At 39.2% G+C, this 18,485-nt stretch overlaps 1 protein-coding gene across 1 annotated transcript in view; it reads left to right on the top strand.

Moving 5' to 3' along the window:
* Positions 1 to 18,485, top strand: part of LOC126106141 (uncharacterized) — a 138,790-nt gene that overhangs the window by 60,164 nt on the left and 60,141 nt on the right. The window contains exon 5 of the mRNA XM_049912384.1: positions 598 to 684. Within this exon, the coding sequence (XP_049768341.1) occupies positions 598 to 684 (87 nt within the window). The remainder of the gene's footprint in view (positions 1 to 597; positions 685 to 18,485) is intronic.

Here is an 18,485-nt window from a genome sequence, read left to right as displayed (position 1 = left end):
AGTAGTGAATGGTATTAAAGATTATAGAAGCGCAGCTCACTGAATAAACAATGCCGTGTAACTGACAACTATTATGACCAGTAGATTCACAACAGTCGTAAATGAATTATTCTTTGCCAAAAAACCCAACACTGCTCGAAACAGTATATGTTAACACATCATGGCGTCTTTTTTTCCCCAAAACCAACGGTGCTGTGTTTTCATACGCTCTCAAAAGTGCAAATGTGGAGGTGAGACACATGATTAAATCACAGGTGAGCAGAACAGTAGACTCACTTGACAAGGCCAATACGTGGACATGCTGCAACATGTTCATTTTATCTGTGCTGCAGTAACACAACATAAAAAGCCACTGCAGTCACTTTACTATCCAGGTCTTTGCCATGTTTTCCATAAAAGCGTGCCACAAATTCCATATACTTTGGAGGGTGCTTCATAATTGTGTTTGAATCTACATTGCATTTTCAATGTTGGAAAAGTCTTATGGTATCAATGAATAATTTCTTATTCTATAAACTCTTTCTTACTAATTATTTTGTTTATCATCAGTAATATCGTGAAGAAATCACTCTAATGACGTATTCTTATGTTTTCCAGTTTGCTCTGTCCGTGATCTCTGCAAAAATGCCAAAACAGTCGCTCAGAGTCATTGCCGAAAAGGCCAGGGAGGAAGGACACCATACAGTAAGCATAGCAATAGATTACAATACCTGTTTCTAAGGAAAGCCCGATGCTAACTAAAATCGAGCATTGCAATAATTCAATGGTGAAAACTGTAAATTGGAACCAGACTACTTCTCGAGACCGTATCTCTCATTTAACATGAGCAATTGTCTTAGCCGCCACAGCTTTCTGGACATGCTTCCCAGCTGACTCAAATTCTCAACCTAATACATGCTTCCAATGTCCGGATGGTCGAGGTAGTTAAGGCAACTACTCGCGTTAAGCAGGAGACAGGGGTTGAAGGCCTGGTCCAGCAAAAATTATCGACTTTTACAATCTCACATTAACTTATATAGAGCTCTCGTAACATTAAGTGGCCAGTTGTGCTCCAGTGCTGTTCTGATTGTGTTTTTGCTGTACTGGTATTATAATGTGATCATATCATGGGTACAGAAAATTCACAGTATTTTAATGTTTATTTATTTATTTATTTATTCGAACAGTCTTTTAAGGACCACATTAATTGAATGTTTCAGTTCTTACACTCTTCTTTCTCATGACTCACTTCATTTTACATATTCTGATCCCTTTTTCCAGAGCTGGTAGATGTTAAGAGGCTGTTTTCTCTTTCTCTCTTATTCATCTCTGAAGACCACTTTTTGAAATTTGGTCCTAAATAAATTCATGTTATGTGAGTCTATTATATTGTTTGCTCATTTGAGATCAGTTACTGTCTCCATAAACCATGATGATTGTCGTTTTGGCATTCTACATGATTTTGTTTGACTAGAATTGCAATATTCAAATAATCTGATACCTGAAAATGTTCAAGTGTTTCTGAGGGTCCAAATTTCCATTTATTATTTTCACCTTCAGTTGGTTTACAGTGAAGTTAATGTAAGTTAACAACAAAATAAAATATTCTGTGCTCACATACACTGTCAACTATACACTGTCAACTACCAAGATAATGATAATTTTAAAAGTGTAAACATTTGAACAAATAAATGAAATTTAATATGTGTGAATAGGGGATTTCTAACAAGGGAAACTCCCCATCACATTTAGTGCTAAGATGGCTCAGTGGATAGCCTGTCAGAAACTGAACACACATCAGGCCTGAAAACAGGAAGGAGGTGTAATGAAGTGTGAAAAACGAAGCAAACCGGAAACAGTGAACCGTCTAATCTCAAGATGCACAGAGCGAATTGGAAGAGGCATCACGTCGTACTTTATGGTCATGATGTTGGACTGCAAAAAGGGAGATTCCTGTTCATATCTCCCTTGTGCCCCATATTTTGTATCCACAAAATTATGAACTGTTCATCCAGCCACTGAAGTGTCTGTTCTCCTGTAGTCTTGGAAATTGTCATACTGTACATTGGTTATAGAATATGAATAATGTGGTAAGAACGTATTACAGTTCCAAGTAAATGTGATGAATAGAGAGAGCAGGTGATATTTTGCATAGACTTCTCACAGAAATGAAAACAACAAATAAACTGGTTCATATGGCTCTGAGCACTATGGGACTTAACTTCTGAGGTCATCAGTCCCCTAGAACTTAGAACTACTTAAACCTAACTAACCTAAGGACATCACACACATCCATACCTGAGTCAGGACTGGAACCTGCGACTGTAGCAGTCGCGCGGTTCCGCACTGAAGTGCCCAGAACCGCTCGGCCACAGCGGCCGGCAATAAACTGTTGTGAACTATGTTACAACATAGAAGTTCAAGAGTCAAAGCTTCCAAACTGGAACGCAAGTACAAATATCCATCTAATCATGGGATTCCAGTGTCGAATTCTGGTGAAAACACACAAGATCTCGGATACAAAACTGGTGATGGTTCAGACACCACTGTAAGCTGTAGGTCCAGTGCAAGATAACCGCACTGTGGTATGAGGACACTACGCCTAAACAAACAAACATCAAAACAAAAACGGGTCAGACACACAACGGATATCAACTGACTACAGTGCACGGCGGAGAGAAGATTCCTGTTGACGAAGCTACCTGGCTGACAGTGGATTCTCTGTGCCTCTACATGTGGGCGTGTTAAATACATGAGTGATATTCCGTGGGTAATATGAATCCAGCAAATATAGCTCACGGCTTGCATAACAGGATCCATGAACATTTTCCGAACTTATGCAACCTAAAGTACATGTTCTTTAAGCGATTGGATAACTGTCTAATATTTGTATGATTGTTTCCAACATTTATTGATGAAATGGTGATGAAGATGCAGTGTTGATTGACACATGGCTGTGTGTACCAGATGATGAGAATGTTAATGATCCATACAAAGAACATGAAAAAGAGACGCTGCAATATCAATCTGATGACATTTTGTTGGGTTACATGAAAGAAATGCTCCAATACACAGTATTGTCCATACCAATTAAAAGACGCAAACGTAGGCTATGAAGTGGAGTTACAAATAAATTCAAGAAGTTTAAAGCGATGGAGGAAGAAAGCACAGCTAAATACTGTAAAGAATTCGTGGAATGAGGAGGAACCTGAAGATGGAAGTTAGGTGAATTAGAAAACCATATAGGGGCAATACCAACAATTTATTGAAGCCAGAAATGAATTAAGTGCATTGCATGATACAGACTCACAAATTTGGTGATGCATTATGCCAAAAAAAATCGGTCTGGGCTTTAAAGTTATTCACTTTCAAAACTAAATACAAAATTACGAGCAGAAAGATTAGCAAATATGTAAGCAAAAACTACGCTCATTTGTAGACTGTTCCAAGAAGTTTGGTACAGCACCTAACGTCAAATTCCAACAATACGAAGACAGATATATCATCAACGCAAAACAGTCCTGTTTTTACTATGAAATGAAAATGACCCACACATAGTCCTTCATTGGAGGAGATGTCACTAAATGTAGTGTAGACCAGCTGCCTGCCACTTCCCACAGTTGCACCATACAATATTGCCTTGACCAAGCAGAATTTCTTTCACCTACATTTTACTCAAGTTTGCAGGTAAAATGGTGTATCTGGGCTCCAAGTTCAGCAACAGGTCAATAGGATACTTGTGCAAACCCCCAATGTCATTGTGAATTGTAGTGCGTCAGACAGAATGGAGAAAATACTAGTGAAAGATTTTAATGAATGCTGCTTAGCGAACAAGGAGTTTTCTTTACTCCTTGGCAGCTAGACAGGACAGAAGGATCTGGAATTATACTATTTTGATTTGGGAGTGGACTTGGTTCCTATTTCTCCAAGTTGTACATCTCTTGTGCAACTGTTAAATGTGTGTGGCTTTAGACAAGTGAAATATTTTGTGAGAAGACTCTACCATTTTACAAAGCTGCACGGATATACTGAGCAGTACTATTTACATGATGGTGCACCTATTATCAGAGTCCAAGCTCTCACACATAATCAGCTTCGCTTTCTGAAATTTCGGGACAAGTTCAAATTTGCTTGAACATATGCCGGATTTGATGGTGTACATGTGGACAAATTCAAAAATGTTAAAAACATATTTTGATAGCGCACAGGGGAAACTGTGTGATTGTGAGACTGCTGCGTTCATTTGTTGCAGTTTCTGCGACAAACTACTAGTTTTCATAATTTCTTTTGGAGTGATCGCATCCACATCCATAGGAGAATCTAGATCGGGCAAGGGGGCGTATCTCACTAACTCACCAGGAGTAAAAATAGGTGCATCGATAAGAAATTCCTATCATATGACGTGTATGTCACCTATGTTGTGAATGACACACCAGGCATATTTTCCGGTGGAGGGTTCGGTTGGCTGGGAGTTGTGGCGTAGTCCTGTAATCCCACGCTACTGGGAGGCCGTTCTGTGGAAGGGACTGTACTGATCAGATAGTTCGGGCACTTCAACGTATTGGTGCGTCCGCAGGAATACTATCTCTAAAACCTGGTGGCAGCATTTCGAAGTAACTTGTCATCAAATGTTTGCAATTCCCATTCGAGAACCACTTCCTTTTGTTTGCTAATAGAGTCATTGTGCAGAATCATGTTTCATTATAGGTCCCTTCCTTACACCTCGCTATTGCAAACGGACTTTAACACCACGACACAAACACAAATTTAAATACGGTGAATGGACACGCCAGTGACCTCATGGACAGCTCAATTATGTGGGGAAAAAAAGGGGGTTGGGCATGAGTGGTCTCCTGCTTTGCAGTCCAATACCATGACGACGTGGCCACCACGCGGTGGCTCTACCAGTTCACTCGATGTCGCACATCTTGAGCTTGTACCGTTTCACTGTTTCAAGTTTTCTTCTTTTTTCACAGTTCAGTACACCTTCTTCCTGTTGTCATGCTTGATCTGTGTTCACCTTTTGATGGGCTATCCATTGGACCTTCTTACCAATAGATCTGAGGGGGATTCGATGAGCAGCTCCCCTTGTAAGTACAGACATAATGCAAAAGATAACATTAAAACGAAACCTTTTATGCCTTCTGTGATATCAGAAAGAGCAAATATGTCTAAAGAAACACGAAGATGACCCTTTATAGAACACTTTCACTCCAGTTTTAACATATGCATGTAAAAATCTGGAATGTAAAGGATATTTAAGAGCAAAGTAGTACGTAAAATTTTTGGAGCGGTGAAGGGTCTCGTCATTGGAAGATGGAGCAATCTAAGAAAATGTGAAAGAGTATGATGCAATAAAAGAATTTAACATTATGGCAAATACAAAACTTAAAAGGATTATGTTGAGTGGACATGAAATGGGATTGGAAGGAGGCAGAATCCCAAAAAAGTGGTGCAAGAATCATCAGAAGGGAGAAAACGTTAATGGCAGATGTAAAAGAGAGCTTTTAGTAATGTCAGATTGGGAGTAACAATTCCCGAAATCAAATATATCCGAATGTTATAGAATATCGAAATCAAATTTAGATTGCGAATATAAATAGCAGCTCAGCCTGCTTTAGTCAGTCGCATCTGGGCTGCCCTTCAGTTTAAAGTGATTGCCTTTTCCAGTAAATCTGTCTTATAGTATGACCATCAGCAAAACACAAGTTCAAAGATTCTGATATTGTGGTGTTAACTTAAAGGAATCGCGGTTTTCACAAGACCAGTTTTAAGTCACATCCTAAAGAGTTGGGTCACCTCAAAATTTGTTCATTTATACCTTGAACAACAAAACTACAAATACACTGTGCATGCAAGTGTAGTTTAAAAAATGAAAAATAAATCGATGTATACAATAAAAATCAAATTTATTATTAAATTAAGTAACTTTTTATTCTCATCTGTTTTATTTAGATTATATTCTATTGCACCATTGTAATTTAGTAAGTTCTGTATACATCGTAGGTCTAATGGAATGTATGTCTGAATATATCTGATAGGGAAAATGGTCAACATGCTGTCAATCATGCGATATATTGTGAACCAGGGAAAACTGGGTATTGCAGATAGTATGATACATTATAAAACAGCAGGAGTAATAAATGTACAATGTATTTTATTACACTTAGCCTATGTACTCAATATCTGGTGAACCAAAGCGGCAAGGAAAGTATATAATCGGGCCATTGAGGAATGGGGAATCAATTGTAATCTCCCCACTACATTTGTTCCTGTCTGAAATTTGGCCCAACTTTACCTCCCATTCCATAAACTATGTACCAAAACTATGTGCCCATGAACTGTTATTCAACTTAAATTACTGTGCTAATCTCTGACTAAACAGAACCTAATTTGAACTGAACTGATCTGGATGCAACTTTTTTATGTTAAAACCACAGCTGAAGTAAAACAATTATCTGAACCTAATCAAAATTTTTACTTATCTCACATCCTGACAACAATGTTGCATATTTCTCAAAAGCACAATGGCAAACAGCAAGCAGGCAACTGCTAAGTTAGATTTCTGTTTCTAAATACATATCCAAACTGTACATTGTGGTAATGCATAATGACAAACAACTGGTTTGGGAGAGTTATTCCTATGAAATGATAAGCCAAAACAAAAATTTTAGAATGAAGTATATTTTCAGAAAGACAGAGTAATACTTCACATGATCTACACACATAACAAGGGTCTGAACAATACTATGCTTAACAAAGTGAACAATGATTTAAAGAGGGTACAATGTTAACAGAATTTCTATAAAAACCAAATAGCTTAATCAATTCATATGCTAATCTAGGACTCAGGGAAGTGAGGTGATCTTTCTCTCAGCTTTGAGCAACTTAACTAGCTGACAATAATCATTCTGAAAAATTAGATGCACAGTGCTGCAGTCTTACCTCGAACTTCTCTTCAAAAACTATTACATTATTAAAAATTTATTTTCCTTTCACCTTTATATTCATTCTTGTTGTCGTTTACAATAAATCTTTATCTAACAGATACAATCACAAGTCAACACATCACTGCTGCATATGTCCATCACCTACCACACTTAAACTAAGAATGTATCAAACTGCATATGACCAAAGATTATTTTACAGTGACATATCTTGCTCTCTCTCTGAAATGCACATCAGTGACATACAAAAATCAAAATGATGTTATCACCTTACATATCCCCCACCTTCCCCCAGTAGAATTTTGTATGAGGTTCATTTCAGGTAGGAATGGGATGAGGACAAAATTCTAAACATTGTGGACTGGAACAAACAAAACACGTTACAAATACAAAGGGGAAAATTGTTTTACAGGAATATGAGTTAAAAGACTACAAGTGAAAATTTATACAATATTCAACACTGTGTGAATGATTACTGCTTAGGGTTATATTCAAAGTTTATATGTCACATTCTGTATTGAAGTAGTATTTTGTAGCACCCAGGAAGTAGGTCACAGTGTCTGTATCACACAAGTCACATATGTGAATAGTGATTTGCATGATGAAAGTAGGCAGAAGAGTGTCCCTCTCACAAATGACCTAACTTTCTGAAGGTCATTGCAGTTATGTCACTATTGTAAGGAATGGTATGGAAGCAGACTCAGTGAGACTAAACACAACACTCAGCTGACAGCCCCACATGCACAAACAGTAAGATGGCGTTGTATCTGCTTGAAGCAGATTGCAGGTCCATTGATAACTCCAAAGCCATCTTGCAGTATCATAGAGTTCTTTGTAAGAGTCAGTTGCAGCTTGTGTCAGTAAAGTATGTCAACATGTGACCGACAGTATTTCAATACACATATTTTTTCTGCCCTGGCAACTCTCAATTGTATGTCTCTAAAAAAACTAAGAGAAATATAGCAGCTTTGTTTTATAATAATGAAGTACAGAAACATTAGACATGTAAGTCATGTGATACAGTGTACTGTCACAGGCATGATAATAAACAATTATAATACAGTATCTGTACAGAATTTCCCTATAGGAGATTCTAAATCAATTCAAACATATATGTTTTGTAGTGGACTGACCCGACAGCCAATCCACTAGGACAGGTAGCCGAAAGGCACGCGTTTAGCTCACGCAGACTGGCGTGAGGTCTGGAACAGTTAAGGGAATATATAGTAGCAAATAAAGTACGTAGTTGATGTAATACTTAACTTTAATCCATAATGGGTGTACATCAGTCTGACGGTACATGCTTCATTAGATACATAGCAAAGGATAAATGGCGCCTTGCTAGGTCATAGCAAATGATGTAGCTGAAGGCTATGCTAACTATCGTCTCGGCAAATGAGAGCGTATTTGTCAGTGAACCATTGCTCGCTCAGTCGGCTGTACAACTGGGGCGAGTGCTAGGAAGTCTCTCTAGATCTGCCGTGTGGCGGCGCTCGGTCTGCAATCACTGACAGTGGCGACACGCGGGTCCGTCGTATACTAGCGGACCGCGGCCGATTTAAAAGCTACCACCTAGCAAGTGTGGTGTCTGGCGGTGACACCACATGTTTGTGTGGACATCAGTGAAATACAAAAAAGTATAGGGAGTAAGGTAGAAAGAGACACGTAAGGATAGTGGTCACATACAAAAAATAAACACATAAGGATAGTGGTCACACTCACAGATAAGGAGAACACAAATATATAATTAGGAAAAACATGGATTAGGGTGTAACCATGGTTCACATCAAAGAATATTTTATGCAGTCAGTTTATGCAATCAGACAAATGTCAGCCTATGATTATACCTAATATGGTCAGTAACTAGCTTGCTATCTAGATATATTTCATGCTTTAGTTCATGCACCTTGTAATACTTTTGGCTATATTTTCATCAGACTTTCAACAAATACCACTGTTTACTGTACTTTCTGCTTATTTCTGTCACATGTATCAGGCATTCTCACAAGTTCATACTTTTTAGGTCCATTGCCTTACCTAACCATTTGTTGTCTTTGCTCTACCTAGCCATTTCTCATTTTTGTCCTCCCTAACCATTTGTCATATTAATCTTTATAGCTATTTCTTTGTTCTTTCTTACCTTTTTCTCTTTGTTTCCTCCTTACACATCTTAAATGACTCATGAGAGCTCCCAACAGTACTATACTATACATAATTATTGTACTAATGGTGCCACATCCTATAGTAACAATTTATACAGAGAACACACATTATGATCAAACACAATAAATGACATAAATATAATAGGCAAATACAATCTGAAAATTCCTTATGTTAAAGTAATTTATGTAATTGTGTTACATCGTATGTAAATAGAAGGGGACAGTCTGCAATGTCGCACATGTTAGTAGAAAAACAGATATAAAAGCATCTTATACTATGCCATGGCAAAAAGAATAAAGCTGAAATGTAAAAAAATGAATCATTTTGTACATACATAAAGTTTATGTGTTAGACAAAGGAAAGAGAGATTAGGTTACAGATTTCAGTAGAAGTTAAATTTGGACTGCATATAAATCAGAAAGAAACAATGTCATTCATCAGTATAAACAAGAAAATAGACATTACCACAAAGACAAAATCACAAAAAATTCAATGAGGTACCACATATTAAAGAGTGTTTCACAGTACAGAGTAGCAATCAATGCTGAGCCACATCTTTGCAAAACATTTTCTGTGCACAAATGGAGACAAATATATACACTTCTCAAATTATTGTCAAGTGTAACTGTTACATGCTATGTTGTTCAGATGAAAAAAGTGACAGTATCTGTTTAGTAAAAAGGGTGAATAATTTGCATCATATAATTATGAACTCCACATGAAAGAAATAATTGTATTGTCTCAAGTCACGATACCTTCATTCACTGTTGTCATCCAGCCACACCTTTTTAAAAATATACGTTTTACGCTTATAGACACAAAATGCATCCACATGGCATAAAAACTGACTACAACAAGAAACAGGGTCCCTGTGCCCTAACCATTACTCACTCACTCCTTTTCCTCATTAATCATCATAATCATTGCCTCATTCTATTACAGTATGTATCACAAATCTCATGTACCTCACCAACAGAAATCTCAGTGTCCTATTGCAACATTATCCTATTGCAATATTCGCTGCCTCTGTCTCAATATACACTTCAAATAACAATTCCCTGCTCTATTTTCATCAACGTATTTCCACACAAACAAGACCCCTTACCTATAATCATAAATATTACTGTTCAGTAAACGTAGCTTCACTAGCTCACCTAATTCTGAAAAACTTCTTACATCAAAATACCTATCACTTTTCTTTCCAGACAACACAATTACCATCCTATAACATCCTGTACACCTCATCAAAAGTGGTAGAAAATGTTATATGTCTCTGTATTAACAGCACTGTGTATAGCCAAAAATAATATTGGAGAGGACAATGCATTGCTGATAACCAGTGTTCCCTCTCAGAACTGTTTTAAAAAAATACTGTCAATGTTCATTTTATTAGAAATTATTTATTTCTATTTGGATTCTAGATGAAATTTCAAAGTTCATAGCAGTTTCTCCAGCGTATGCATCATTGCAGCAAATCACTTGATTTGTTACGGAATAAATTAAGTTTGTTGCGCTACGGGAGTGGCTCTGTCATGCAGTGCTATAGCATTGTTTATTGCTAACTGTTGCTGTGCTCTGTAATGCAAGAAATATTTTTGAATAGGTGACATGTAGTCCTCTACATGGGTACAACATTGGTAAATAGAATTATTCCATATATGGTTTGATATGCCAAATAGAATGACACCCCTCGCTCTTGTGGGTCTGAATCATTTCAATTTAATTATTCCATATACGGTTTGACATGCGAAATATGATGACATCCCTTGCTCTTGTGTGTCCGAATCATTTCAGTTTCTACAACATTGTCATGTACGATTCTACGAGTCCTATAATAATCTCGGTAACCTGTATTGCCTCAAGTCACGATACCTTCATTCACTGTTGTCATCCAGCCATTTCTTTGATCTTTCTTACCTTTTTCTCTTTGTTTCCTCCTTACACATCTTAAATGACTCATGAGAGCTCCCAACAGTACTATACTCTACATAATTATTGTACTAATGGTGCCACATCCTACAGTAACAATTTATACAGAGAACACACATTATGATCAAACACAATGAATGACATAAATATAATAGGCAAGTTTCATTTTGTAAGTCATGACTGCTAATGTTGTACGTAAAAAGAATTGTGTTCAAAGCTGCATCCCTGTCTCGCCAGTCTGCGTTTTACTTTCAAAAATTTCATATTACAAAATGTTTACTGAGAGCAAAATTCCTCGGATGATCAGTAAGATGTTCTAGATATTTTTACAAGTGAAAAAAGTTTAGTGCTGTAGGAGCATTATACACTCCTGGAAATTGAAATAAGAACACCGTGAATTCATTGCCCAGGAAGGGGAAACTTTATTGACACATTCCTGGGGTCAGATACATCACATGATCACACTGACAGAACCACAGGCACATAGACCCAGGCAACAGAGCATGCACAATGTCGGCACTAGTACAGTGTATATCCACCTTTCGCAGCAATGCAGGCTGCTATTCTCCCATGGAGACGATCGTAGAGATGCTGGATGTAGTCCTGTGGAACGGCTTGCCATGCCATTTCCACCTGGCGCCTCAGTTGGACCAGCGTTCGTGCTGGACGTGCAGACCGCGTGAGACGACGCTTCATCCAGTCCCAAACATGCTCAATGGGGGACAGATCCGGACACCTTGCTGGCCAGGGTTGTTGACTTACACCTTCTAGAGCACGTTGGGTGGCACGGGGTACATGCGGACGTGCATTGTCCTGTTGGAACAGCAAGTTCCCTTGCCGGTCTAGGAATGGTAGAACGATGGGTTCGATGACGGTTTGGATGTACCGTGCACTATTCAGTGTCCCCTCGACGATCACCAGTGGTGTACGGCCAGTGTAGGAGATCGCTCCCCACACCATGATGCCGGGTGTTGGCCCTGTGTGCCTCGGTCGTATGCAGTCCTGATTGTGGCGCTCACCTGCACGGCGCCAAACACGCATACGACCATCATTGGCACCAAGGCAGAAGCGACTCTCATCGCTGAAGACGACACGTCTCCATTCGTCCCTCCATTCACGCCTGTCGCGACACCACTGGAGGCGGGCTGCACGATGTTGGGGCGTGAGCGGAAGACGGCCTAACGGTGTGCGGGACCGTAGCCCAGCTTCATGGAGACGGTTGCGAATGGTCCTCGTCGATACCCCAGGAGCAACAGTGTCCCTAATTTGCTGGGAAGTGGCGGTGCGGTCCCCTACGGCACTGCGTAGGATCCTACGGTCTTGGCGTGCATCCGTGCGTCGCTGCGGTCCGGTCCCAGGTCGACGGGCACGTGCACCTTCCGCCGACCACTGGCGACAACCTCGATGTACTGTGGAGACCTCACGCCCCACGTGGTGAGCAATTCGGCGGTACGTCCACCCGGCCTCCCGCATGCCCACTATACGCCCTCGCTCAAAGTCCGTCAACTGCACATACGGTTCACGTCCACGCTGTCGCGGCATGCTACCAATGTTAAAGACTGCGATGGAGCTCCGTATGCCACGGCAAACTGGCTGACACTGACGGCGGCGGTGCACAAATGCTGCGCAGCTAGCGCCATTCGACGGCCAACACCGCGGTTCCTGGTGTGTCCGCTGTGCCGTGCGTGTGATCATTGCTTGTACAGCCCTCTCGCAGTGTCAGGAGCAAGTATGATGGGTCTGACACACCGGTGTCAATGTGTTCTTTTTTCCATTTCCAGGAGTGTATTTTGTGTGATGTGACTCATTAATTACTGCTGGAATTCCAAGGCGCTGTTCTGTAGTACATTCCTGTTGTGTATTCTTATGTGTGCCACAGTCAAGCTTAAATGAAAATGCCGTTTGTTTTTCTCTACATCTTTGCTAATGGGGTCCAATATTTATTAAATGCCAGTAATTTTTCATTTTAATTTTTTTTTTTTTTACTTTTTACTGGGTCACATCTTGTTACAGTCATAAAATGCTTGTAATCAAAGTTTTCAATTTTTCAGTTTCGGAATGTTCTTTGCCGCAAGTATGACTCATTCTTAATCATGGCTCTCAAGCCTGTAAATTACTTTCAACATACTGACATTCCCCCCCACGAACCATGGACCTTGCCATTGGTGGGGAGGCTTGCGTGCCTCAGTGATACAGATAGCCATACCGTAGGTGCAACCACAATGGAGGGGTATCTGTTGAGAGGCAGGACAAATGTGTGGTTCCTGGAGAGGGGCAGCAGCCTTTTCAGTAGTTGCAGGGGCAACAGTCTGGATGGTTGACTGATCTGGCCTTGTAACACTAACCAAAACAGTCTTGCTGTGCTGGTACTGCGAACAGCTGAAAGCAAGGGGAAACTACAGCCGTAATTTTTCCCGAGGCATGCAGCTTTACTGTATGGTTAAATGATGTTGGTGTCCTCTTGCGGAAAAAATTCTGGAGGTAAAATAGTCCCCCATTCGGACCTCTGGGCGGGGACTACTCAAGAGGATGTCGTTTTCAGGAGAAAGAAAACTGGTGTTCTATGGATCGGAGTGTGGAATGTCAGATCCATTAATCAGGCAGGTAGGTTAGAAAATTTAAAAAGGGAAATGAATATGTTAAAGCGAAATATAGTAGGAATTAGTGAAGTTCGATGGCAGGAGGAACAAAACTTCTGGTCAAGTGAATCCAGGGTTGTAATTACAAAATCAAATAGGGGTAATGCCGCAGCAGGTTTAATAATGAATAAAAAACTAGGAGCGTGGATAAGCTGCTACGAACAGCAAAGTGAAGGCATTCTTGTAGCCAAGATAGTCACGAAGCCTAGGCCTACTACAGTAGTACAAGTATATGTGCCAGCTAGCTCTGCAGATGAAGAAATTGAAGAAATGTATGATGAAATAAAAGAAATTATTCAGATAGTGAAGGGTCCAAAATTTAATAGTCATGGGTGACTGGAATTCGGCAGTCGGAAAAGCGAGAGAAGGAAACGTAGTAGGTGAATATGGATTGGGGGTAAGAAATGAAAGAGGAAGCCTCCTGGTAGAATTTTGCACAGAGCACAATTTAATCATAGCTAACACTTGGTTCAAGAATCATAAAAGAAGGTTGTATACGTGGAAGAAGCCTTGAGATACTGACAGGTTTGAGACAGATTATATAATGGTAAGACAGAGATTTAGGAACCAGGTTTTAAATTGTAAGACATTTCCAGGGGCAGATGAGGACACTGACCACAATCTATAGGTTATGAACTGTAGATTAAAAATGAAAAATCTGGTAAAAGGTGTGAATTTAAGAAGATGGGACCTGGATAAACTGAAAGAACCGGAGGTTGTAGAGTGTTTCAGGGAGAGCATTAGGGAACAATTGACAGGAATGGGGGAAAGAAATACAGTAGAAGAAGAATGGGTAGCTCTGAGGGGTGAAGTAGTGAAGGCAGCAGAGGATCAAGTAGGTTAAAAGATAAGGGCTAGTAGAAATCCTTGGGTAACGGAAGAAATATTGAATTTAATTGATGAAAGGAGAAAATATAAAATGCAGTAAATGAAGCAGGCAAAAAGGAATACAAACGTCTCAAAAATGAGATCGACAGGAAGTGCAAACTGGCTAAGCGTGGATGGCTAGAGGACAAATGTAAGGATGTAGAGGCTTATCTCACTAAGGGCAAGATAGATACTGCCTACAGGAAAATTAGAGAGACCTTTGGAGAAAAGAGAACCACTTGTATGAATATCAAGAGCTCAGATGGATACCCAGTTCTAAGCAAAAAAGGGAAAGCAGAAACGTGGAAGAAGTATATAGTGGGTCTATACAAGGGCGATGTACTTGAGGACAATATTATGGAAATGGAAGAGGATGTAGATGAAGATGAAATGGGAGATATGATACTGCGTGAAGAGTTTGACAGAGCACTGAAAGACCTGAGTCGAAACAAGGCCCTGGGAGTAGACAACATTCCATAAGAACTACCGATGGCCTTGGGAGAGCCAGTCCTTACAAAACTCTACCACCTGGTGAGCAAGATGTATGAGACAGGCGAAATACCCTCATACTTCAAGAAGAATATAATAATTCCAATCCGAAAGAAAGTAGGTGCTGACATATCTGAAAAATACTGAACTATCAGTTTAATAAATCACGGCTGCAAAATACTAACGCGAATTTTTTACAGACGAATGGAAAAACTAGTAGAAGTTTAGATTCCGTAGAAATATCGGAACACGTGAGGCAATACTGACCCTACACCTTATCTTAGAAGATAGATTAAGGAAAGGCAAACCTACGTTTCTAGCTTTGGTGACTTAGAGAGAGCTTTTGACAATGTTGACTAGAATACTCTCTTTCAAATTCTGAAGGTGGCAGGGGTAAAATACAGGGAGCGAAAGGCTATGTACAATTTGTACAGAAACGAGGTGGCAGTTATAAGAGTCGAGGGACATGAAAGGGGAGCAGAGGTTGGGAAGGGAGTGAGACAGAGCTGTGTTATTCAATCTGTATATTGAGCAAACAGTGAAGGAGACAAAAGAAAAATTTGGAGTAGGTATTAAAATCCATGGAGAAGAAATAAAATCTTTGAGGTTCGCCGATGACATTGTAATTCTATCAGAGACAGCAAAGAACTTGGAAGAGCAGTTGAACAGAATGGATAGTGTCTTGAAAGGAGGATATAAGATGAACATCAACAAAAGCAAAACGAGGATGATGGAATGTAGTCGAATTAAGTAAGGTGATGCTGGAGGAATTAGATTAGGAAATGAGACACTTAAATTAGTAAAGGAGTTTTGCTATTTGGGGAGCAAAATAACTGATGATGGTCGAAGTAGAGAGGACATAAAATGCAGACTGGCAATGGTAAGGAAGGCGTTTCTGAAGAAGAAAAATTTGTTAACATGAAGTATAGATTTAAATGTCAGGAAGTCGTTTCTGAAAGTATTTGTATGGAGTGTAGCCACGTATGGAAGTGAAACGTGGACAATAAATAGTTTGGACAAGACGAGAATAGAAGCTTTCAAAATGTGCTACGGAAGAATGCTGAAAATTAGATGGGTAGATCACATAACTAATGAGGAGGTACTGAATAGGATTGGGGAGAAGAGAAGTTTGTGGCACAACTTGACTAGAAGAAGGGATCGGTTGGCAGGACATGTTCTGAGTCATCAATGGATCACCAATTTAGTATTGGAGGGGAGCGCGGAGGGTAAAAATCGTAGAGGGAGACCAAGAGATGAATACACTAAGCAGATTCAGAAGGATGTAGTTGCAGTAGGTACTGGGAGATGAAGAATCTTGCACGGGATAGAGTAGCATGGAGAGCTGCATCAAACCAGTCTCTGGACTGATGACCACAACAACAACAACAACAACATATTGACATTAGGACAGTAGAAGAAAGTTCCTTGTACTTATCGACTAAATGGTTAGCGAAAGAAGACGAGTCTACCATGAAATTGAATTTTCGTTATTATTGTGCTCTAATGCTCAGTATAACTGCGCAAGGACTGTTCAATGTCTTATGTGTAAGTGCATTTTTGTATAAGAAAATAATTGCCTAAGTTGACTGTATGAAAATGTTTGTAAACATAACTGTAAGCTTTCCGTATCCACATTTTTTTTTTTTCATAGGACTTGTAGTCCGGGGTGATATGTTACAATAAAACTTTGCTGGTATGCCGCCAAGCCTGTTCAGTTTTTGACTGCGAGAGAAACTGTTCTAACAAAGTCACCTAAATGCCATGAATACCTATAGGTACTGAAAATGAAAAAATGTACGAATGGCCAAGATTATTGCAATTGCACTTTCTTTTACTGTGTGTAAGCTTTTGTTCCATAAGTCTTACATGACTGTCTGTATGCTGCATCAAAGCTTCATGTATCTTTATATGTGAAGAACAAACTAGTGAAGAGTTATCCGAGTTTTGGCATATCTTACTCGAAATTACAACCGGTTTTTGTTCGTGTTCTTCACAGGTTGGGACAGCCAGATGTTCAATTTCTTGTTTTCCATTAGCTGCAATGATACATTGTTTTCCTTGAATATTTTTTTTTTATTTTACTTTGTCATCGCGCAAATGTGTTTCACTGATTAATTTTTCAGAACTTAGTGTCAAAGTTTCCACTTGTTCACTACTTTCTTTTACTGTTGTGTTTATATGTTTGTTCTGTTCTTTTATCTGTGTAACTATTTCACTCAGAACTACAGTGTTGATTTTAGCTGACAAATTGTCCTTGTCATTACGTGATTTACAGAACTGTTTATTGGCTGATTATCATTTTTAATTTCTTCCATTACTGCTAAATTTTGTATTTTCAATATCATTTCCTCCTGTGATTTTTCTGTTCTCTTCCTATGATTTTTTTATTTCTTCCGTAAGTGGTTTATGATTTTTTTCTCAGCTTGTGTTTCTCTAAGCATGTGATGAACAGATTCTAGAAAATTTGCGGTTTGTGCAGTGTGTTTCTATGTAGTAGTTCAGTTAAGATGATGTGTGTTGTGTTCATTCAAAAAATATTGACACAAAGCCTGATTCTGATGTGTCTTTACCAGTTGTTGTAAAATTTCACATGACAGTGGTGACTTCTGTAAGCTTTCGTTGGACTGTGGGAATGCCTTAGCATTTCTCGTGGACAAATTTTGATAAGTTGACAATGTGTCTTTGTAGCTACAGTACAAGAAACAAAACTGCAAACTAGGAAATATCTTTAAAAAATGCAAGCAGATGGCGTTTCCTTATGTGAGTAAAAACCTTAAGAATTAACATGAACATCTTCTGTAATGAAGTGCTTTTAGATGGATAAAGCAAGCCAAATGGTATACCGTATGTGTTTCATTTAGATAACTGATGTTATTTTATTTCAATAAAATTAAACACATTTGGTGACAGAAATATGGATTTCCTTGGAGTTGCAAGACAGATGTATAATACCTTCACTGATTTGAGATATAACCTCAGGCCTCTTGAAAGAAGTGTATAAGGCTGGCAAGAATTGTGTAAACAAACATTGTAGATGTTTGCCAATCAAATGTTCGTTCTACTATGATCATTATTGTCTGTTATTACACGCTGTTTTATATCTGTTAATTTACAGGTAGTGCGTCATTTCTCTTTCGACAAATATATGAGTTCATAATGTAAGAACCGCCAGTGGCTGAAACAATTTTCTTCTTCTTATTGTCCATGCTTTCTAACATATAAACTACTTTTGAAGTGCCATAATGTGAATAAAATGCCACGCTGTACAATGTACTTGGGGATGAGAGAGTCCCAATCTCTGAAATCTATCGCCCATGGCCTGTGTGTGTCCTGCTGAGGAGCAGCACAATGTTGGGTCCATGGAAAAACCATGAAAATCCACTGGATTATGGCACATACAAACAGACTTGGCGTGTGGGCAGATGGGTGAGACTAGATCCGATGGGCAGGGCCTACACATTAGTGAGAATCG

The sequence above is a fragment of the Schistocerca cancellata genome, chromosome 10, assembly GCF_023864275.1.
Source record: "Schistocerca cancellata isolate TAMUIC-IGC-003103 chromosome 10, iqSchCanc2.1, whole genome shotgun sequence".
NCBI lineage: Eukaryota > Metazoa > Arthropoda > Insecta > Orthoptera > Acrididae > Schistocerca > Schistocerca cancellata.
This window is presented reverse-complemented; position numbering and strand designations above follow the sequence as displayed.